This window comes from Bos taurus, chromosome 23, assembly GCF_002263795.3.
Source record: "Bos taurus isolate L1 Dominette 01449 registration number 42190680 breed Hereford chromosome 23, ARS-UCD2.0, whole genome shotgun sequence".
NCBI classification, from domain to species: domain Eukaryota; kingdom Metazoa; phylum Chordata; class Mammalia; order Artiodactyla; family Bovidae; genus Bos; species Bos taurus.
Window position 1 is genome coordinate 48,541,739 of NC_037350.1, and position 21,945 is coordinate 48,563,683.

The 21,945-nt window shown below is 47.5% G+C and overlaps 1 protein-coding gene across 3 annotated transcripts in view; it reads right to left on the reverse strand.

Annotated features, from left to right (window-relative positions):
• The window catches only part of LY86 (lymphocyte antigen 86), a 41,904-nt gene that overhangs the window by 13,104 nt on the left and 6,855 nt on the right, over positions 1–21,945 (reverse strand). For 2 of the 3 annotated variants that reach the window (XM_005223881.5, NM_001083761.1), the window contains 1 exon segment: positions 1,143–1,229. In XM_005223881.5, coding sequence (XP_005223938.1) covers positions 1,143–1,229 — 87 coding nt within the window. 3 annotated transcript variants of the gene reach the window in all.

Consider the following 21,945-nt stretch of genomic DNA (forward strand, 5'->3'; position numbering starts at 1 on the left):
CTGAGCTGAAGGACCTTTCATCGCCAGAAGTCTGCGCCGTATGGCGAACAGCTTTCTGTTTTGGTAAAACAGCCTTTGGGCAGTGCGACTGGGACATGTCTGTGGATGAAAGCCTTTCACTGACTTCACCTGCCTGGAGCTGCTAGCTGACCTGCACCCGTGCCCTGACGCTGTGGACCCTGGGGACCTGGCTCCTACAGCTTCTCAGCTACGTGGTCCCAGGTGCCTCCCCCAAGAGTGGCGGGCTGCGGTCCAGCCTGTAATCCCCACTGCTGATGTCCATTATCACACAGGAAGCTTCTGGCCGCTCTGCACAGCCGGCTCCCGACTCTCCGCCCTTTTCTCCTTTCCTCCCTGTTTAGATTCTGCTCACTCCCTTCCTTCTAGTCCTCTTTTTCTCCCTACAGCATTCCCGGAGCTGTTGGTATGGAGCCCAGACACTGTGCAAGGTCTGGAAATGCCAAGATGCCTGAGAGTTCTCGGCGTCCGGGAATGTTCCCTCCATTTCTCTGGAAAGAGTCCACATGCTCAATTTATTAAATCCTTCTGCTCTTGTTTTGAGGAAACTGTGAGAAAGGAGAGAGTCTAGCAGCTATAGCAATGTGATGATCAACTGTGATGACATGGCCACGTAAAAATAAAAATAAACAACCTGAAAGCATCCTGGCTCATTGACTTGGTGGAGGGAGAAGATATTCCACGTCTTTGCCCGTGTCCGGGTTTAAGAGCTTAGATGAGCTATTTGTGGAATGAAATAATGCGAGGATAAACCATGCTGCTGGTACCAGACTTGTTTGTGGCTGAGACAACTAAGCAAAAAAGCCTTCTTTTGAGCAAACATTGATACTTAGGCTCAAAATATTTTCTTTTTGTTGTTGTTATTGGATATACTGATTCCAGGTGCTTATAGCACCCAAATGAGTGTCTAGGGTCTCTTTTCACAAAAGAACAGCTTTAATTGAGAGTTCTGCTCTATCTGGATATTACCCAGAGAGAGAAATGAAAATGGAAATGGAAATAGTTAATTCCAGAGAATGATGGGACGCAGCGGCTCAGCCACCACAGCAAATACAAATAACCGGGTGTCTGAGCCACGAAGAGGCTGTGTCATGTTTTATGTGCTGTCAGCAATGTTTACTTACTCAGAACCATTCCAAATCTAATGTTGATATTTGGTTTTAATTGTCTGGCACACTGGTCGACAGAAAAGCCAAAATCTTGCAATGGGTCTGCCAAGAAGAAAGCGACGGGTTAGACGTGAGGACACCACATGGTCTGCATGCTCACACTCAAGACTCACACCCATCCTGTGCCTTTTTCCCACGTGAGTCCCTGGAATGGACTTGGCAGCACATTGCCCAGCACGCTTCTCACCGAAGTCCATGATGCTTTCAACTGCCCCTCCCCGTCTCTGCAAACTCGACGCCATGTTCACGCTGATGGCAGGTCTCAGGCTAAGAAATGAGCGCAGGGTCCTGATGGGTGGGTTTCATCTTTTTTTGCTAACTTTTCGGCCACACCACTCAGCACATGAGATCTTAGTTCCCCAACCAGGGCTCGAACTTGCGGCCCCTGCGGTGAAGCGCAGAATCTTAACCACCAGACCACCAGAAAAATCCTAGGTGGGTTCTATCTTTACTTGTTAAAACTCTGATTATTGCTTGCTTTTATTTCCTGAACTTTTGTCCTTAAAATTGATTGCCTGAAGTACTTCACAAGGCATGTCGTACTATATTTCAAACAAGGGAAAATAGGGCAGCTCTTCAAAGTTAAGACCTGCCTTTATCACTTCATCCCACCCCATCCCATTCAACACAGCAACTGTTTCCAAATATCCCACTATCTGAAAGGTATTGTGTTAAATCGAAAAGCTACAAAAACAATATTTTTTACGTATAATTTCTGCTCATTCTCAACATCCCAGTGGCTCATCTATGCCTTAGAGAGAATCAAGAAATGCTCTGCTGGCCCCAAGTTCCGTTTCCCGCATCAAAGTCCACACTCCATTCTCAGAGGTCTTGGTGGCAACGTCAGCCCCACCTGGCAAGTTTTCCAGCAAGCTCCAGGCGCTTTCTGCTGTATCCTGGTCTCACCAGTTCAGGCCATTGTCTACAAACTAAAGTCGTTCATTCCCACTTTTTTTTTGGTGAAGGTTTCCCTGTACTGTGCTAAGTCGCTTCAGCCGTGTCTGACTCTTTGCGACCCCATGGACCGTAGCCCACCCGGCTCTTCTGCGCATAGGATTCTCCAGGCAAGAATCCCAGAGCGGGTTGCCACGCCCTGCTCCCGATTTCCCTGACAGTCCCCCAGATATTCTTCTGCTTCTCTGAGCTCTTCAAACAGTTGTGTCTCAAGTACTATTTAAGGCGCACAAGCATGTGTGACTTTGTGCCTTGACGTTTGGCTTGCCTCACAATAATTAACCTAAACGCAGACCTCTCGACAGGCAGGAGCTGGAGTTCTGTTTCTTTCGTGTTGCTTTGTTTTCCATTTCCTTTTCACTTATGTTTCCCTCTGGGCCCCAGAGAAGATAGCTGATTTTAAGTGAGGGTCTGCGTTACGTGAGTCGCTGAGCCATAGGGCACTTCACGGGGTTTCCACCTAATTCTCTGCGCCTGGCGCAGAGCCTTGAGGTCAAACACGAAGTAAGCACTCCATAAATGCGCACAAGGCGTGGATGAATGGGTTATGTATTAAGCTATTTTCTCTCAGCTTCAAATTGGCCTTCAGGGCTCTGCTGTGAGAAGCTGGGGGCTCTTTGCATTAACATTTCTACTTTGCCACCTGCCAGAGATGCGCCAGAAAGAGGCGGGCTGAGCGGGAGAAGGACTTCTCCTTCACACTCCTGCCGATGTTCAAGCGTGTCCCCTGTTGAAGGCCTATTGCCTGGCAGTGGCAGCTGGTTCCAGAGTCCAGCTCTCTTTTGTACCTTCCTAGAATCAGCTGAGGCTCAGCTCTGCCGCCCCCAAAGCTTCTGTGTCGATGGTAACTCAGAGGGTGGCACCCCTTCCGAGGCTGCCTGCATCTCAGCCCTTCAAGGGCTCTGCTGTCACACTTCTACATTCTAACACCCTTCACCTCTGTCCTCTGCTCACAGCCCTTGGCGGGTAGCTTCTTCCTCATTGGTGGTTTTTTTTTTTTTCTTTTCTGGTTCCCTAAAAATTGCTTGTGAGAGTTGGACTATAAAGAAAACTGAGCACCGAAGAACTGATGCTTTTGAACTGTGCTGTTAGAGGAGACTCTTGAGAATTCCTTGGACTGCAAGGAGATCCAACCAGTCCCTCCTAAAGGAAATCAGTCCTGAATATTCATTGGAAGGACTGATGCTGAAGCTGAAACTCCAATACTTTGGCCACCTGATGTGAAGAGCTGACTCATTTGAAAAGACCCTGATTCTGGGAAAGATTGAAGGTGGGAGGAGAAGGGGACGACAGAGGATGAGATGGTTGGATGGCATCACTGACTCCATGGATGTGAGTTTGAGTAAACTCCGGGAGTTGGTGATGGACAGGGTGGCCTGGTGTGCTGCAGTCCATGGGGTCGCAAAGAGTCAGACACAACTGAGCAACTGAACTGAACTGAACAACTGCTTAACCAATACCTTGTATTAAATTTTCTGTTGAAATAACTGATGGGGTTTCTGAATTTCTGACTGGACCTGGACTGATGGAAAGAATGACAATCTTGAGAGACAGGCCTGGTCATCCTCATTTCACCGATGGGAAAATTAAGACTCAGAGAGGCGGTGTTGACTTATCCAGGTTTAAGACCTAGAAAATGGCAGAGTCAGGATTCAAACTCAGACTTAAAAACAAACAAATAAAAAGTTGCCACCCACTACTGCACAGAGGCACGTGAAGCAGAGCCCGGAAGGTGGATGTTAATGACCGATTAGTGCGATGCCTGGGATACTCTGTGTGCCGGCCTGTGGCACCTGGCACTTCTATTTCATAACTGGCCTCAATTTCAGCTTAGCTATGAGCTCACATTTGTTGGTGGGAGCATTCCAGACAGTTTAATCATCACACTGCTGGCCTGGAAGACGCATAATTGTCTGTGGTGTGTGCCGTGGAAATGATCACTAGGCTGTTCAGCCCTGCGAATCTAATCTAGGTGCACTTTTGTCTGATGAAACGCCTATGATCTGGTCACCAATTTCCTGGAGGGATAAGCCATTTTCTCTGATGCCCATTTTACTCGTTCATCAGCATGTTTGTGCCTTCCTGGCATTTATTTCAGTTTGGAATATGGGAGCAGGGCTTAAGGAGACAGTTTTTCCCGCTACATATTTGGCCCTCGGTATTAAAAAAGAGGCCAACCAACAGAGGCTTAGAAAAGTGCATCCTCAAGATTGTGAACAAATTTAAGTTGCGATTTGAGGAAAGATAAAAGGGGATAAGCATGTGTCGATTAGCTAATTATCAGGCACAGACTCACACTGTGTGGATCAATATTTTAAAGGCATAGCTGGAGAGAATAAAGTGAGGCCAGAAGAAGAAAATCAAACATCTCCCTGGTGCTGGAAAAATACTATTGTGAAGAAAATCATCTTAGTAAGGAGCAAAGTCACAGAGGAAACAGCGGGCCGCTTCTCTCTGAGGATGTGACTGTAACAGAAAGACAGACGGCTTAAGAAGCGCTTAGGGCTTTGGTGATCTTTCCTAGCAGTTATTTCAATTTTATACTTGAGAGTGAATTTAATTTAATTTTTTTTTTGAGAATGAATTTTGTACTTTAGAGTGAACATGTAGTTCACAGTTGTCTCGGGGAAAATAACATCTGTTCCTCTGTCCCCCAAGCACACCCTCACGCACTTACGGCCTTTCCTCTATCGACTGGTATTTTCACTCGGGCACTTAGCACGCTCTGTAAAAAATATTTTTTATTTTCTTGTAAACCTCTGCCTTTCCTCTACTAGATGCTTCAGGGCAAGCGGCCCAGCCTCAGAGCCCAGCGTCACGTGCTAAGATCATCCTATGTGGGACTGTCCTGGTGGCCCAGCTGCTAAAGCTTCCTGCTTCCATTGCTGGGCAAGTGGGTTCGAGCCCTGGTCTGGGAAATAAGATTCCACACCACTTAGCACGGCCGAAAAACAAAATAAATTAAATAAGAAAACAAAGACATTCATAAGAAAAAGATTATACTAGGTTCCAAGTAGTAGTTTGTTGAATGAATAATAGGGATTATATACAGTAAACTTATGGAGAACTTGAAAGCCAGATTTCTCAACTTTGTCACCATGGACATTTTGGGTCAGAAATCCTTTTTGAGGAAAATCCTTTTTTTTTTTTTTCTGTGTGCTGTAGGATCTTACCTACACCTCTAACCTACTAGACCCAGTAGCATCCCAGCCCCAAGTTCAACAAAAAAGGTTACGGATTTTACTAAATACCCTCTTGGGAATGAACTCACCTGGTGAGGAACCACTGCTTTGAAGAACTGCTTTCTCAGTTGCCAGACAAACATCTACAGAATCAGCTACCAAAATAAAGAAAGTGGGCTGCATTTTTAAAGCAGATCTCCTTAATATGGAGTGAGAGTTGACTGGAGACCAGGGTGGGGGGTTTTTCCTTGGACACTTGCCCTGGGTAATTTGACCACATAGAAACGAGATTATCTGAATTTGGATCTTCTGAAAGAATAAAACTGGGGAGTTAATGAGAGTGGTGTTCCTGGGCTTCAAGCGCGGAGATAAATATTTCTTCCTGACACTTTGCTGTACGGCAGCGAATGAGCTGAGAAAAGACGAGAAGCTTCAGGGTGAGATATATGATCTCTTCATCGAGTTTTTTTTTCCTTAGCCTCTAAGCTCTACCTCTATTCTGTCTGCTCAGTCCTCCTGTATGGTGTCCGCCTGAGAGAGGGCAGCAGTTACAGTGGGTGAGCGTAATGCCCCCCAAGCTGCCCCGCTGCCCCCACGCCCGGGGCACAGGTGTGTCTGGAAGGCAGCCTCCTCCAAACAGCGGACACTAAATCCCCAGGGAGAAGGGTGAGGGAGCAGCTGGGGAAGCAGCCAGGAGCATCTGCCTTCTCACTAAGGGCAGTGCTGGTCACACGCGTCCCTGAACCAGTTCGCACTCCTTCGTTGGAGTAGAAGAGACTTAGAAAGACAGATGCGGCTTAGTGTGTGTAGGGTCTTCACACATCTCAGCTCCAGAGCCATTCTGGGGCCTTAAGATCTGTTGATGGCCTGTGCTCTCCCGGGAGGGGCTGGACTCAAGCGGTCATCCGGGAGAGGATGAGCTGGCCTGGGGCATTTCTGGCCAGCATTGGGCTCTCAGCTGGGATCAGGGCAAGAAAACAAAGCCCAGCGGCACGGCCTGGGGAAGTGCGATTCCTCTCCGAGGTCGGTGGGGCCCGATGGGGCCAGGTGGGCGCACCGGGCTGGGCTGCTGCTGATATGTCTCAGGCACACGCGTATCCCGAAGGCCTCGAGTCCACGGCAGTCACTCTGCTCCCTGCAGCCTCTGTGCTGCCGGTTGGGTGGTTTGAGGGACACAGGAGGGGACAAGTCTCATGCAGCTGGTCCCGTTTTCCAAATTGCACAGCTCTGCCTGTTGTCGTTGTTCAGTCGCTAAGTCATGTCTGACTCTTTGTGACCCAGTCGCCTGCAGCACACCAGGCTTCCCTGTCTTTCACCATCTCCCAGAGTTTGCTCAAACTCATGTCCATTGAGTTGGTGATGCCACCCAACCATCCAAACCTCTGTCGCCCTCTTCTCCTTTTGCCTTCAATGTTCCCCAGCATCAGGGTCTTTTCCAAAGAGTCGGCTCTTTGCATCAGGTGGCCAAAATATTGGAGCTTCAGCTTTAGCATCAGTCCTTCCAATGAATATCCAGGGTTGACTTCCTTTAGGATGGACTGGTTTGATCACAGTGGACATGGGGCTGGTTGATCACAGTGGACGTGTCCACAAACCACATATCTCAGCTGGTTGGATAAATACACGGAAAAGAGGCAAGGTCAAGCAGTTGAACGAGAGCAGGAGGGAAGCTGGACTTTCATGTTGGCGCTGGTGGGTGCCAGCAGTCACTTGGGAAGCCTGAGTTTTGAAGCCAGTGACTAATTTCCCCTGCACTTGGAATACTCTTCGGAAAGGTGTTAGTGCATATTAACTTTATTATCATCATAACAGAGGTATTTGCTTTGGCGCTTAGGATGGAGTTTCTGAGTGTGGATGAAAATCTTGTCTCAGGCCAAATATTAGCAGATGGACCTCTGCTGTCTTTCAGAATTCTTCTGCAAATAAAACAAAATAAACAGATCTTGCGTTTGACTTCTTCCTTTAGGTGGGGTGGTTACTAGTTTTGCAAGCTTGTGTTCTGTTCGCCATACAGGCCTAGTTGTGCGTGGATCTGAAAGTTTGCCTTCTTATATGGCTGTGTTTTGATGGGGTATTTTAATTTTCTTGTGTGATTGCTATGATAACATTCAAGGGTCATTGTGGATCCTTGAAAAAAAAAAAAAGATGATGGGAAGGCTTCCGTGAGATGCCATGGCTGGAAATCCGTTACCATGGCAACACAAAATTAATTTCCTCTTTTCTGTCCTTGACGTGCTGTGGTGTGTTCCTTTCCCCCCTGCCCCATCCTCTTTTCCTGCCTTTGAAGAGAAAGAAATGACTTACGAGGTGGTAAATGCATTCTAGCTAGTTGTTCTGTTATTTCCTGGTCTCTCCTTTTTCCCCACCTGTCAAATCTTATTACTGCAGAATAGCACGCAAAGCTCCCGATGGGCCATTGCATTTCAAATAATAGCAGTTCTGCCCCCATTCCAGTCTCCTCGGTCAGCATTTCATTGAGAATTGACTCACACAGCCAAAGACGGGTATGTGATCTGGATTTCTGTTTCTTCAGCGTGGTTGTGTAGAGAAGTGAAAGTGTGAAGGTGTTAGCCACTCAGTTGTGTCCGACTCTTTATGACCCCGTGGTCTGTATAGCCTGCCAGGCTCCTCTGTCCATATAAGCCTCTAGGCAAGAATACTAGAGTGGGGAGCCATTCCCTTCTCCAGGAGATCTTCTTGATCCAGGAATTGAACCCGGGTCTTCCACGTTGCAGGAAGATTCTTTACCACCTGAGCCATCAGGGAAGCCTGGATACATAGACTGGGTGTTCAAAAATGCTTAAACATGGTTCCTAATCTCAGACACAACCAAACGCAATGAGCACCAGCCCAGTGGAACGGCTACTGTTCGTAACACTGCGGGCAAGAACGCCTACATCCCACAGCCCGCCTGGAAGCTGGGCGAACGCATTTTTGAGTGTGAAGGTAGGTTTTGGCTGCCAAGTTCAAAAGTCTGTATCCCTTATCTTGTTTACTTCTAACTGCAAAAGAAACGGGATTCATTGGAACTCATTACTGACAGATAAAGGGTGTGAATCTGCACCCTCTTTTGGCCTCTGAATTCCATTCCCCAGGGATAACCGGAGCCTGACTTCCACGAGCTTAGGAGGACGTGGTTTTTTATATTATAAACATTTGAGGCCAAAAAGAGATTAAAAAGCAACGGAGATGAGCTTTCATCGAAAACACCTTGCCAAATATCTCAAGGGAAAAACGACCCATTCGAAGCTCTTACGATTGATCTTTTGCACTTCAAACACTAAATGCAGTTTTATTGTGTGTTATCGTGGGGTATCACATGCCCTGCGCTCAGCACTCAGCCGTGTCCGACTTTGCAGCCCAGTGGACTGGGGCCCACCAGGCTCCTCTGTCCGTGGGATTTCCCAGATAAGAATACTGGAGTGGGTTGCCATTTCCTCCTCCAGGGGATCTTCCCAATTCAGGGACCGAACCCGCATCTCTTGTGTCTCCTGCATTGGCAGGCAGATTCTTTACCATTGGTGCCATCTGGGAAGACCTGGGGGTATCATGGTGCCACATAAAATCTGACCATAAGAGTACAAACAAACTTGAACTTGTCTTCCCACTGACAGTGCACATTAGTGGCTGAAGAATGGGAAATGCAACTCAACTCCTCATTCATTTTGCTGAGGACCTGATACACAGCCTTGGGGATACACGGACGAACCAGAAAACGCTTCTGCTTTCATCTGGAGTATAATGCTTCCATCATCTAGTTATGACATTACATGGCCAAAACATAAACTCAATAAAAGATACACATGTACTTTAAATCTCTTATTTTATGGTCAACATAGAGTCAAACGGTCTTCTGTGTGCAAGCCGTGTCTGCACACTCACCCCACGTTACCTGGTCAATCTTAGTGGTGGGGTTGCTATTCATAGCTTCAACTTCCACCGCTACAGTCAAGACACAGACATGAAGAACCTTCCTCGTTCTGCACCTTGACAATCACTTGTGGCTCCAGCTCCCCTTTCCCACCCCAGCAACCACAAATCACTGCTTCAGCAACACAATTCTGTCATCTTGAGAAAGTTACACATGTGGAACCATAAAGTATGGAAGTGTTCTTTTTAACTCGTCATATATATATTAAAATATAAAAACATGTACACATTTATTTTTAATCGAGTATAGTAGACTTACAATACTGTATCATATTAGTTTTCTGCATACAGTGTAGTGATTCAATATTTGTAGATATTATAAAATAATCAGCACATATGCAACCTTTTAAGATTGGATTTTTTCTTTCTCCAAGTGGCCCTGGAGACCCATTCAAGTGGCTGTGTATCTCAGGAGCTTTTTTTCTGCAGTGTGGATATTTCACAGCCTAGCTGCGCACCTGTCCTTCATGTAGAAGGACATCTGTCCAGTTTGGGGGCATTACGAATAAAGCTGTCATGATCTTCCACACTCAGGTTTTTGTGTGAACACGGTCTGCATTTCTCCGAGATACATACCCAGGACTGAGGTTCCTGGGTTCTATGGTAAGCGTATGTCTGGTTTTACAAGAAACAGCCTGTTTTCCAGAGTGGCTGTGCATTTTCCATTCCCTCCAGCATGGTAGGCAGGTTCTCCCAGGAGAAGCTTGTTCCCTGGGAGAAATCAGGAGAGGCCTGTGGTCAGTATGGGGTTGACAACTTCTATGCCCACTCAACCTTCCGGGTTCAGGCAAAACTCCCTCCCTGACATGAGATGACTGTTCCCAGGAAGATCGAATCCTGGAAGCCATGAGTTGGGCGTGCAGCAGTGGCTCATTGCTGTTAACGGGTGTCGGAGAGAGTGGCTTGGGTAGCCAGCTGGATGGGGGGTTTCCTTGCTCAGCCTCCCGTCTCCTTCCCATCGCTGTCTTCAAGACCCCTAAGGCAGTTTTGGCCATACTCTGTCACACAGAGGCGGGCAGAATTCTTAAGACTCATTTCTCCCGTGCTTCTAGTATGAGATCAGTTTATTAAACAGTTCTTCTCCCTCGAGTACTGCCCTCCCCACGCCTGGTAAGAAACTGTCCACTGCTGTCTCCAATCCCCCATCAGAGCCACACGACAAAACACCAATTTACACTTTCCCTGAGAAGCAAGACTACTGACGGAGCTGGTGGTCTATCTTAGTCTGTCGGGCTGTCATAACAAAATACCACAGACTGAGTGGCTGAAATGACAAACAAATGCTTATTTCTCAAAGTTCTGGGGGCTGGGAGTCCAAGGTCAGGATGCTAGCTGATTTGGTGCCTAGTGCGGGCCCTCTGCCAGGTTTGCAGACTTCTCTGTGCGTCCTCACCCAGCAGAGGCAGAGAGAGCATCCACTCTGGTCTCTTCCTCTCAGAAGGACACTAATCCCATCATGGGTCCCCACGCTCCTGACCTCATCTAACCCGAATTACCTCCAAATACCATCACCTTATGGGCTTCCTCAGTAGCACAGTGGTAAAGAATCTACCTGCCAATGCAGAAGACATGGGTGGGGAAGAGGAGGAAGAAATGGCAACCCACTCCAGTATTCTTGCCTGGGAAAATCCCATGGACAGACGAGCCTGGCAGGCTACAGTCCATGGGGTTGCAGAGAGTCAGACACGACTGAGAACATAAACACACACACACTCCATCACATCGGGGTTTAGAGCCCCAGCATACGAATTCTGAGGGGACACATTCAGTACATAACACGTGTGAAGACCTTCCTCTTCATGGTTAGCATTCGGCAAAGGGGACAGAGAGTGGCACTGTTTCTGAGTCCGGCCACCCTGATTTAGAATGAGCATGAGTGCCCCACGAAGGCCCTGGAATGAGGAGGGCGGTGTTCAAGGGGGGACCACAGACTCATTCTTTATCCGAAAATTAGAGACACAGCATTCTCCAGCATCTCCAGGACATGCAGTTGACTCTTCCTAAAGAGACCATGGACCTTCCCTGAGAAGGTGTCTGTTGCTGTTCAGTCGCTCAGTCATGTCCTACTCTCTGTGACCCCATGGACTGCAGCATGCCAGGCTTCCCTGTCCTTCACTATCTCCCTGAGTTTGCTCAGATTCATGCCCATTGAGTCAGTGATGCTATCTAACCATCTTATCCTCTGCCGTCCCCTTCTCCTGCCTTCAGTCTTTCCCAGCATCAGGGTCTTTTCTAAAGAATCAGTTCTTCACATCAGGTGGCCAAAGTATTGGAGCTTCAACTTCAGCATCAGTTCTTCCAATCATTCAGGGTTGATTTCCCTTAGGGTTGATTGATTTGACCTCCTTGCTGCCCAAGGGACTCTCAAGAACCTTCTCCTGACAAGGTGGAGAGGTTACCTAACGGGAGTTTCTACCAGGATGTCTTGTACTGATCAGGGAAACAAAATCCTCATTCCTAGAACCACAAACCACTTCCCCCCCCCCGCATCTCACATTATGTGATGAAGCCAGAAGGAGTCTGCTGGACGTTCCAACTCTGCAATAGAGCTCTCCCTGATGGGAAAGAGGGAGAAGTTTCTCGTCTGCAGGGCATGGACCACCCAGGAGTAGGATCTTGTGGCATGAATGACCCAGGTCTGCAAACACTCACTGCCAGATGCCGGAGGAGAGAAGAACCAGCTGCCTTTGGTTTGGACCCTCTGCCAGCAAAATAAATTCTTAATTGAGAAGAGGAATCATTTCTCTGCTTCCTGGACCAACACAATCCTATTATATTTTCCTCCTGTTTAGAGGATTAAATATACTTTTGCTAAAAATATAAAAAGAGTTCTGTTAGAAGATGGCAAACTGAAATGAAAAATAAGATGGGAAAGCTGACTTCAGACTGATAAATGAGAGCCGTGCACCTGCTGAATACCCACAGCCTTCTTACTCCCACCGGGCTGCACACAAGTTCAGGGCTGCCCGTGAGCTGATCAAAGTAAAGTCTCAGGCAGGCCTGACTCAACACCTCACCCGTCTCCTTCGCGCCACGGCTGGAACCATTTGGATACCGTTCAGCCTTTTCTTGCCATCTGCTCTTGTGTTTTCAGAACATAGCGTTTAAAAACCGTTTCTGTATGGAAACATTACCAGACAAAACTGGTGAAACGAGAGAAATGCGCTACCTTTGCCCAGGCTTAAGCCTCAGAAAAACGGAAAGAAAAGTCCTGGGCTAGGAAGTTTTTTCTGAGATAAGGAGACGTAAATAATAGATGCTCACAACAGTTTGTAACTGTGAAAAACTGGAAGCAACCTAAATATCTATTGGAAGGAGAATGTATATAATTGTAGTCTATGCACAAATGATATATTCTACAGCTGTGAAAGTGAATTCACCAAAGCTACACATACTAGCTATCTCTTGGAATAATGCAATACATCGATTTCAAAATAAACTGTAACTCAACTGTCATTAATTCCATACATTTTAGGTTACACGTTTCTATGTTGTCACACTGCATGCCTACAATACTATTTTGTATCCTCTCTGCAGACCCTTAAATGCTGTATTTTCTGTGCTGGTGACGGCCTTCAGCACCACGCTGAATGGAAGCGGTGACGGTAGGCACTCCCATTTGCCTGATTCTTGGTTTTAAAGAGAATGCTTCCCACGTTTCACCATTCAATGGGACGCTCGCTGTAGAACAGCATTTTAGGTGCATTTCTTTAAAGAGCAGGGAGCTGATTTTCAAAATCCAAGCTGGCAGAGCCTCAAAAAATTAAAAATAGAACTACCATATGATTTAGCAATTCTGCTTCTGGGAGTACATCCAAAGGAAACACAAACGCGAACTTGGAAAAGAGATCTGTACCACCATGTTCACAGCAGCATCACCGACTAGAGTCCAGACATGGAAGCATCATAAATGTCCACCGGTGGACGAAGGGATAAAAAGGTGTGATTATATATATACATATAAAGTCAGCCATTAAAAACTGTGAGATAATGTTTGTTGTTTTAAGCGGCTAAATTTTAGGGTAATTCATTATGCTACAATAAGAAATAAATGAATTCTTATTTCAAATTAGATATTTTTATCATCCTCACATTCATTGCTTATTTAAATTTGTCAGTTCTTTCGTCCCAGTCCATCTTGCAATTCAGAACTTATTTCTGGGATCATTTTACTTCTTTCTGAAGTGTTCCTTAGGAAGTTCCATTACTGAGAGTTTTTTAGTGGCAAACTCTAGATTTTGTTTGTCCAAAAGAGTCTTTAATTCCCTCTAGTTTTGGCATGATAGTTACCTAAAGACAGAAGTCAAGGTTGATTGCTGTTTTTTCTTCTGAGTATACTGATGTTGCTATATTAAAATCTGCTATCACTCTAAATAAAATTTCTTGCTATGTGATTTATCTTTCTCCTTACACCAATTACTTTTTTTTCCTTTGTTAACTTGTGATTTTATTCCAGGGGGTCTAGTTTTGGTATCTATTTATGAATCCCACATGGAATTTGTGTGCAGTGAATTTGGTGGTTTAGGTCTTTCATTAATTCTAGAAAATTCCAGTATTTTTCTTCAGAAATTGCATTTTCCCTGTTTTTCTCTATTTTGTGTTGTAGCTGAAGCTTGTATCTCTTTATCTCTCTGTGATGCATTTTGAATAATATCACCGCCCTTTTGTCCAGTTCATTAGTTCTCTCTAAGTTAGTGACCGGCGGCATCTTTGTTGCGACAGGCAGGATTCTCTCTTTTTTAAGTGGCATTCAGGACCTAGTTCCCTGAGCAGAGACCGAGCCTGCACGGGCATCACAGCATCTTAGCCACTGGTCACCAGGGGGGTCCCTCTCTCTAGGCCATTTTTAAATCTGTGTTCTAACCTAGCCCTGAGGCTTTGTATTTCAACAATTAAATATTTTAAGGGCTTCTGTTTGATTCTTTGTCAAATCTTTCAGGTTTTTTTTTTTTTTTTGACGTTCTGTTTTTCCTTTCTCGTGTTTTAGATTCTCTCTTTCACTTCTTTAAACAAATCAGGTGTTCTCTCTTCTACAGTCTGTATTTCACATTTTCCAAATCTAATGTATTCGGGGTAGAATTCTGCGTTTTGTTTTTCTGCTGCCTTTGCCTTATGGTGGTTTATTTCCTTGTGGTCTTAAATTTTGGACTGTAAGCTGAATCTTCAGAAATCGTGTGAAAGTTAAATTGAAAGTAGGTGTTCCTCTGGAGAAAACTGACATTTTCTTCTGCCAACACGTCTCAGGTATTCCCCGGTGAGGCCCACTTTAATGTGATTTCTAGATTTGGGATCGCCTGGATCATGAAGGGACTACAAACTTGAGCCTCAAAACTGTGTTGATATCAGGTATGGAGCTCCTGGTTCTCAGAGAAGCGTTATTTCCTCCAGAGGCCGCACAGAGTCCGGTAAGTTCCTTTGTTTCTCATCCACTGTTTATTGGGGCTGTAACTCTCGGCAGGTCCTGGCTTCACGATGGGATCAAGTCCCATTTTGCGCCGTACAGGCTGCAGTGACCAGACGTGCACACAGCTGCTGAAGCTGCGTTCTGGCTCGTGGAGACCAACTCAGGGCCTGAGCCAGACACAACCTCAGTGCCCTCTGCATCCTGCGTTTGTGCTTTCTTTCCATTCTGGCTCCCAGAGATCTCCCGTTCTTTCAGGCAAGCTCAGCTATGTGTATAGAAAGATTTGTGTCACATTTTACCCACAGATTTTATAGCAAGACAGTTTTCCATCCTGTGGAGGCCGCAGCGTGCCCGTTCCAGGGTGCGCTGGTCATTTTTTATGGGCTGTCTTGGTCTCTCTCACCAGTGTCCTGTTTATGGATGCTTTTGTGTATGGGAGGGATTTCAATGCACAAGGACACTGTAGCAGGGCATTTATTCTCTCCAAAGTCTTCCTGAAAGTTCCATGGCTCTGCCTGAGGGCTTTCTCTGGGTGTGGGAGTGAGTTTGTTCTGTACACAGTCAGGCCAGACGTGCTGGGGAAACAACGTACCCAGGAACCACCATGACACACGGAAGTGGCCAGACTAACACTCCAGTTCCCTCTCCCTTCAGATCTGACCACCCCAGGCACGTCTCTCGGGTCTCCCAGGAGCCCCAGAAGGACTGGGCTTCAGCTGCCCACAGTGGTCACCTGATCGGCTTCCTTTTCTTCCCTGACTCACTTCTTCACTCTCTTTTGGTTCTTCCAAGAATCATTTCTCAAATAAATTTGCACTTGATTCCTTGTGTCACTGGTCATTTCTCAGGAAACCCTATAACTTAAACCTACTCCACTAATTTGTAATGACTGTTGATGACGTATATGGTGCTAAATGTTGTGGACTCAAAGATAACAGCAAAGAAATAGTTTTATCTTCAGAGTCCTTCATATTCAGGCCTCCTGCTTTCTTGCCCTTTTTTAATAGAAATACACATTTTAGTGATGACTGTAGGTGGCAAGAAACAGTTCAACAGATTTGGGCCAAAATCTACCTAGCAATGTCAGGTGTTGGGGTGCTGACGGAAATAGCATGACCTGGACATGCTTGAACACTGGGTTCCTGGGCTAGCAAGGACACTCTGAATTGAGTAGGTGGATTCCTTACTTTGGCGGCTTTGCATTAGTGGTAAAGGATCTGCCTGCCAATGCAGGAGACGCAAGAAACATGGGTTTAATCCCTGGGTTGGGAAGATCCCCTAGAGGAGGAAATGACAACCCACTTCCATATTCTTGCCTGGGAAATCCCACAGACAGATGAGCCTGGCGGGCTACAGTCCATAGGGTCGCGAAAGAGTTGGACATGCCTGAGCACACACACACACACACCCCCCTAAGTTACGTATTTGTAATTCTTGGGGATTCACGTGGTGATATCACTTTGATACAGAGGATAGAGATGGTAAAACTGAACAGTAAGATGCTTTTTTTTGAGATGTTCTGCATCCAGGAAGGGAAGGCCTTCAGGACGAGGCATCTAAAAAAAAAGGTGTGACCAGACTAACATCTCCTCTCTCTACAGCAGAGGCTGTAAATTGCTAGAGCCTGATTTACCCCTAGCTCTCAGAGCTGTGTCGCTGCCCTTCACGAGGTTAAGGAACACCTAGGCCAGCTGCCATGTTCATAAATCAGGAGGCGGTGCTTCTCATTAGGAGCTTTTCTTTCGAAAAAGGAGAAGGTTGGGTGTCTTAGGTCTCCAAATCCCTCCTGGAGATCAAATGGAGCGGAACAGTAGTTTCCTCCTTGAGATGAGATGACCTCTAGTCCTTGCAACTTTTACTGTGTGTTGCAACTGACCCCCTTCCTTCACAACTTGCCTTTTCCATGAAGGTGTTTGAGCATCTGACTCGGGCTCTGGAGCGGGTGAGAGGTAAGGCAATGACGAGTCAGGCAGGAAGGGAACAGTGGTCTCTGCTCTCTGGCTTCTCCGTCACTGCCTTCCTGAAGGTCTGCTCCCCCAGGAAGGCGGCGTCCCTGAGACCCTGGGAATCAGCAGCATTTGCACAGGCGCCTCCTGCTCCTTGTTTTCGCGACTGGCTCTAAAACCTCAGACACGATTGGACACGATACTTGCTGTTCAGCCGCTGCTTCAAATAAACCAAGAGCCACTGGCAATGCTCTGTCCTCCTCCGGGATTTTTTTTTTTGAAATGTGCATATTCACTGACACAAGAATTGCTCTTTCGTTTAGTTAAAACCGAAGCTAAGTGTGAGGCAGAAAAGCTGTGCTCCCTGGGAGAGGATCTCCCTGCCCATTCTCCATCCGGCTTGGATTCCAGCGGCTCCGTGCCGGCCAGACTGGAGTATCGATGCCAGAGAACCAGGCCTCCAGTGCTGTGCTTCCAGAATAGGCACCATCCAGGCTCTAGACCTGAGCCTGCCGATCCCGGGGGACGCAGGTGGGACTTGGGCATCGTCCTTGATGCCAGAAGCTGGCTGCTCTCAGCAAGCTTTTGTACACATGGAGAAGGGACCAGAAGAAGCCGGCTGCTGGCATCAAGCTGTGGGCTTTGGGGTCCGAGTCACCTGTCCCATTTCCATCATTGTTTTCTGTGACGGTCATCTGCTTCCTAAGTACTGCTAGAACCCTCAACGGGGCTCATACCACAGGAGAAGGCAGCTTTCCTCCTAAACAAGCATCGCCTTCACTGTTCTCTGGAACCATGTCACTTCTATGTACAGTTGGCAGTGATAGAACTTTTATGGAACTAAATGGTCCTCTCAGTATTGTAAATGAGCCCCCTCAAGTCTTGCAGACACAGAGGGTCTTGTTTTGCCCGGGCCTGGCAGGAAGGGATGTGGGCACATGGCTTTCAGAGAAGGCCTGCCTAGAAAGAGGATCGGGGGTGTGAGTAGGAAGGAGAGGGTCTGGTTGCAGTGTAGGTGCCATCCTTGATCTGAGATCGGGTGCGTTTCACACCCTGGTGTTCACGGAGGAGACAGGAGGCAGGGCTGCCCAGGAGGGTTCGGGGGCGGAGCGGCGGCCACGCCACGGAGGAGACAGGAGGAGGCAGGGCTGCCCAGGAGGGTTCGGGGGCGGAGCGGCGGCCACGCTGCTCCGTGGCTTGTGGTCAGAACACGCTACTTCCCTGGCTCCGAGTTTCCTCTTCTGGACGAGGAGACGCTTGGAATGAAGCCCTGGGGTTCTGTCTGGCCAGAACATTTCCAAGTTCTGTAAGAGGTCCCCTGTCTGCCCCGTGCCTGCTGGGTGTGGGCGTGGGGGTGGAAGGATGCTGACCCCTCCCCATATGCCTGCAGAGCACCAGGTTGTGGAGAAATAGGTCGTCATGGACAGACCCTGGCTGCCAGGCTCCTTTCAAGGCCAAGTAACATCCAGGACCACAGTAGACGGCCACAAGGCCCCGGTCAGGGACGGATGCCTGAGCCCCACAGAGCGTGAGGCCGAGCCCAGCAGATGCTCTAGGAACCCCGCCCAGGCTGGAGCGTGCCTCCTTCCCTCCGCCTGCAGCTTCACAGCCTCTGCAGACCACAGTCGGAGAGACCAAGTCCTCTGTGCTGGCCTTGGAGCTGAAAAAGACTGCGAGCCGATGCCGGGGGTGGGCAGCTGTAATGCCTTCTCTGACCGGGAGGGGGCAGGTGGGCGGGGGCCGCCAGGGACTTGCTCCCTTCTGGGAACTCGGGTGACACCAGGCAGATTCTGGGACCAGGAAGAAAGGCAGTGCCCACCCTGCGGGGCTCCTGAAGACGTCACCTCCGGGGATTCTGCCGTTCAGAGTCACTTCTCAGGCCTGTCTGGGTGAGGCAGCCTGAGCACAGACGAGAAGGAAGTTGCGTCACATCACAAACACTGGATGGGCATGAAGCCTTGTTCTTAGTTCTTTGGGGATCCAGAACGTTTCCACCAGTTTGGATAGGCTAGAGAGAACCACGGGATTTGTTTCTATCTTTGCAAGTAGGTAGGAGTGAAGACAAAGCATCGTGAATAAGCCAGGAAAAAAAATATATGTGTGTCTGTGTGTGTGTGTGTATAAAATGTGTATAAATATATATATGAACACAAGGGCTTGGAAAAAATTAAAACAGAAGGATTGATCAGCTCAAGTGGTCTTATGTAAAAATTGGACTGAAAGCTGGACGAGAGTCAAACCAGCATCAGCAAACACAAAGTAAAAAGATAACCCAGTGCTATGTTCTAAGAGAATAAGTTTGCTAAATATGTTAAGGTGAGCCTCAGCTGTGCAGAAGATAAAATCCGTTGTGGCTGCTAAATGATCCCCTCACTGTATTTCTGACATTAGGGTGGTGGGTGTATGTTTCCAGCAATGCTGACAGGCCAGGTTGATGCATAATGATGGTACGGTGGCTTCACAATGACCCAGAGAAACACGCATCAGTGGCCGGAGAAGCAGCAGGACATAGGGAGCCCTGAGACAGGAAGGGGCTGAAAGGTCTTCAGGATGTAATAGGTCAAGTTCAAGTGCAGAGATGTCAACTTGCTGGCTGACCAGGCCCAGGATCAATTGATTGGTAACTTAAAACCTTTGTTCTGGCTAGTCTGAATGACAGGCTTTATGTTTGGTCTGGAACATATCCTTGGAAAATACTGACCTAGTTATTGCTATAACTGGGCTTTCCTCGTGGCTCAGATGGTAAAGAATCTACCTGCAATGCGGGAGACCTGGGTTCGATCTCTGGGTCGGGAAGATCCCCTGGAGAAAGGATTGGCTACCCACTCCAGTATTAAAGCCTGGAGAATTCCATGGATGGGGAGCCTGGTGGGCTTACAGTCCGTGGGGTCGCAAAGAGTTGGACATAACTGAGTGACTAACACTTTCACACTTCCATTGCTATAACTCCAAAAAAAGTAAGAATACAAGGAAGAATAAATATCGGTGTAGAGATGATTAAGTAAAATCCACAGTAGAGATGCTTGGATGGCATCACGGACTCAATAGACATGAGTTTGAGGAAGCTCCGGGAGATGGTGAAGGACAGGGAAGTTGGGTGTGCTGCAGTCCATGGGGTTGCAAAGAGTTGGACATGACCGAGTGACTGAACAACCAATATCTTGACACTAGTTTAAGAAAAGGGTCCTAGTAAGTGAACAGTCACTGTGATAACCTGTGCTTACTTTGTATGATTTTAAAGATTTTAAAGCATTTAAGCAAATTGGTTGTATTTGTTTACCTGCTTAAGACAATTCTACTAGTAAGTTTGCGACCCATGGATGTATGCCTGTGATAAAACCAATTTTTTAAATTTACAAAGCTTTGGTTATGCAAATAGAGTTTAATTGTTTAAAGGGATATTTTAATAGAACACGGTGGCGGTTTAGTTGCTACAACTGTGTGGAACTCGTGACCTCAAGCACTGTGGCCAGGCTCCTCTGTCCATGGAATTCTCCAGGCAAGAATACTGCAGTGGGTGCCATTTCCTTCTCTAGGGGATCTTCCTGACCCAGGGATCAAACCCTCATCTCTTTCACTGCAGGCGGATTCTTTATTGACTGAACCACCAGGAAAACCTCTTAATAGAATTGAACACTAAAACACAGAGAAGACCCCCAAATAGAAAGGCCGCAGCTATGGGAAAGGATGCTAAGGGTGAACAGCTGAAGGGAGCCCTGATCGTGCTCCTCTGGATTTCTCCTGGGGCTCACGCAGCACCCACCCAGCCAGAGGAGAGATGCCAGGCCGCACTCAGGGGAGCCTGCTGCCCTCACTGTGCTCGCAGCAGCCAGGGTGAACCTGAACTGACTTTACTGTGGCCCCCGGCAGCAGGGTGAACCCCCCACTGACCTCACTGTGCTCCCGGGAGCAGGGTTAACCCCCCACTGGAGGCTTGGATTTCTCTTGAGAAACCTATATGCAGGTCAGGAAGCAATAGTTAGAACTGGACATGGAACAACAGACTGGTTCCAAATAGGAAAAGGAGTACGTCAAGGCTGTATGTTGACACCCTGCTTATTTAACTTCTATGCAGAGTACATCATGAGAAACGCTGGGCTGGAAGAAGCACAAGCTGGAATCAAGATTGCCGGGAGAAATACCAATAATCTCAGATATGCAGATGACACCACCCTTATGGCAGAAAGTGAAGAGGAACTAAAAAGCCTCTTGATGAAAGTGAAAGAGGACAGTGGAAAAGTTGGCTTAAAGCTCAACATTCAGAAAACTAAGATCATGGCATCTGGTCCCATCACTTTATAGGAAATAGGTGGGGAAAGAGTGGAAACAGTGTCAGACTTTATTTTTCTGGGCTCCAAAATCACTGCAGATGGTGATTGCAGCCATGAAATTAAAAGATGCTTACTCCTTGAAAGGAAAGTTATGACCAGCCTAGATAGCATATTGAAAAGCAGAGACATTACTTTGCCAACAAAGGTCTGTCTAGTAAAGGCTATGGTTTTTCCAGTGGTCATGTATGGATGTGAGAGTTGGACTGTGAAGAAAGCTGAGCACCGAAGAATTGATGCTTTTGAACTGTGGTGTTGGAGAAGACTCTTGAGAGTCCCTTGGACTGCAAAGAGATCCAACTAGTCCATTCTAAAGGAGGTCAGTCCTGGGTGCTCATTGGAAGGACTGATGCTAAAGCTGAAACTCCAGTACTTTGGCCACCTCATGCGAAGAGCTGACTCATTGGAAAAGACTCTGATGCTGGGAGGGATTGGGGGCAGGAGAAGAAAGGGATGACAGAGGATGAGATGGCTGGACGGCATTACCAACTCGATGGACATGAGTTTGAGTGAACTCCGGGAGTTGGTGATGGACAGGGAGGCCTGGCGTGCTGCGATTCATGGGGTCGCAGAGAGTCGAACACGACTTGAGCGATTGAACTGAGCTGAACTGAGGCTTGGAAGCAGCGCCTTATGGGCCCCGGATCTTTTTCTTCCTCTTCCCGGCCATTGGCTGGTTACCGCCCCCCACCCCTTTCTGTTCCGGAGGCAGAGAGGCTCTGCGGGGGAAACTGGCGCAGACTCTCAAGAAGGCGCGGAGGCACAGCTCAGCCTTGTTGGGTCCCTCGCAAGGAGATGGGTCCTTCACAGTGCCAGCTTGCCCTTTGCCTGCTGCACAGGAAGGCCCCCGTCCCCGGGGCTGCACCCAGATCCCAGATGGACGTGCTTGGTCCCTGGAGGACCGCAGAGGGCTCCCGAGATGCTCACTCGGCTACTCTACATCCTAGAGGGAAGTCCTGGAGCATCACACGGCTTCCCAGAGAAGGAACCAAGCCAGATGGCACACAGTTCCTG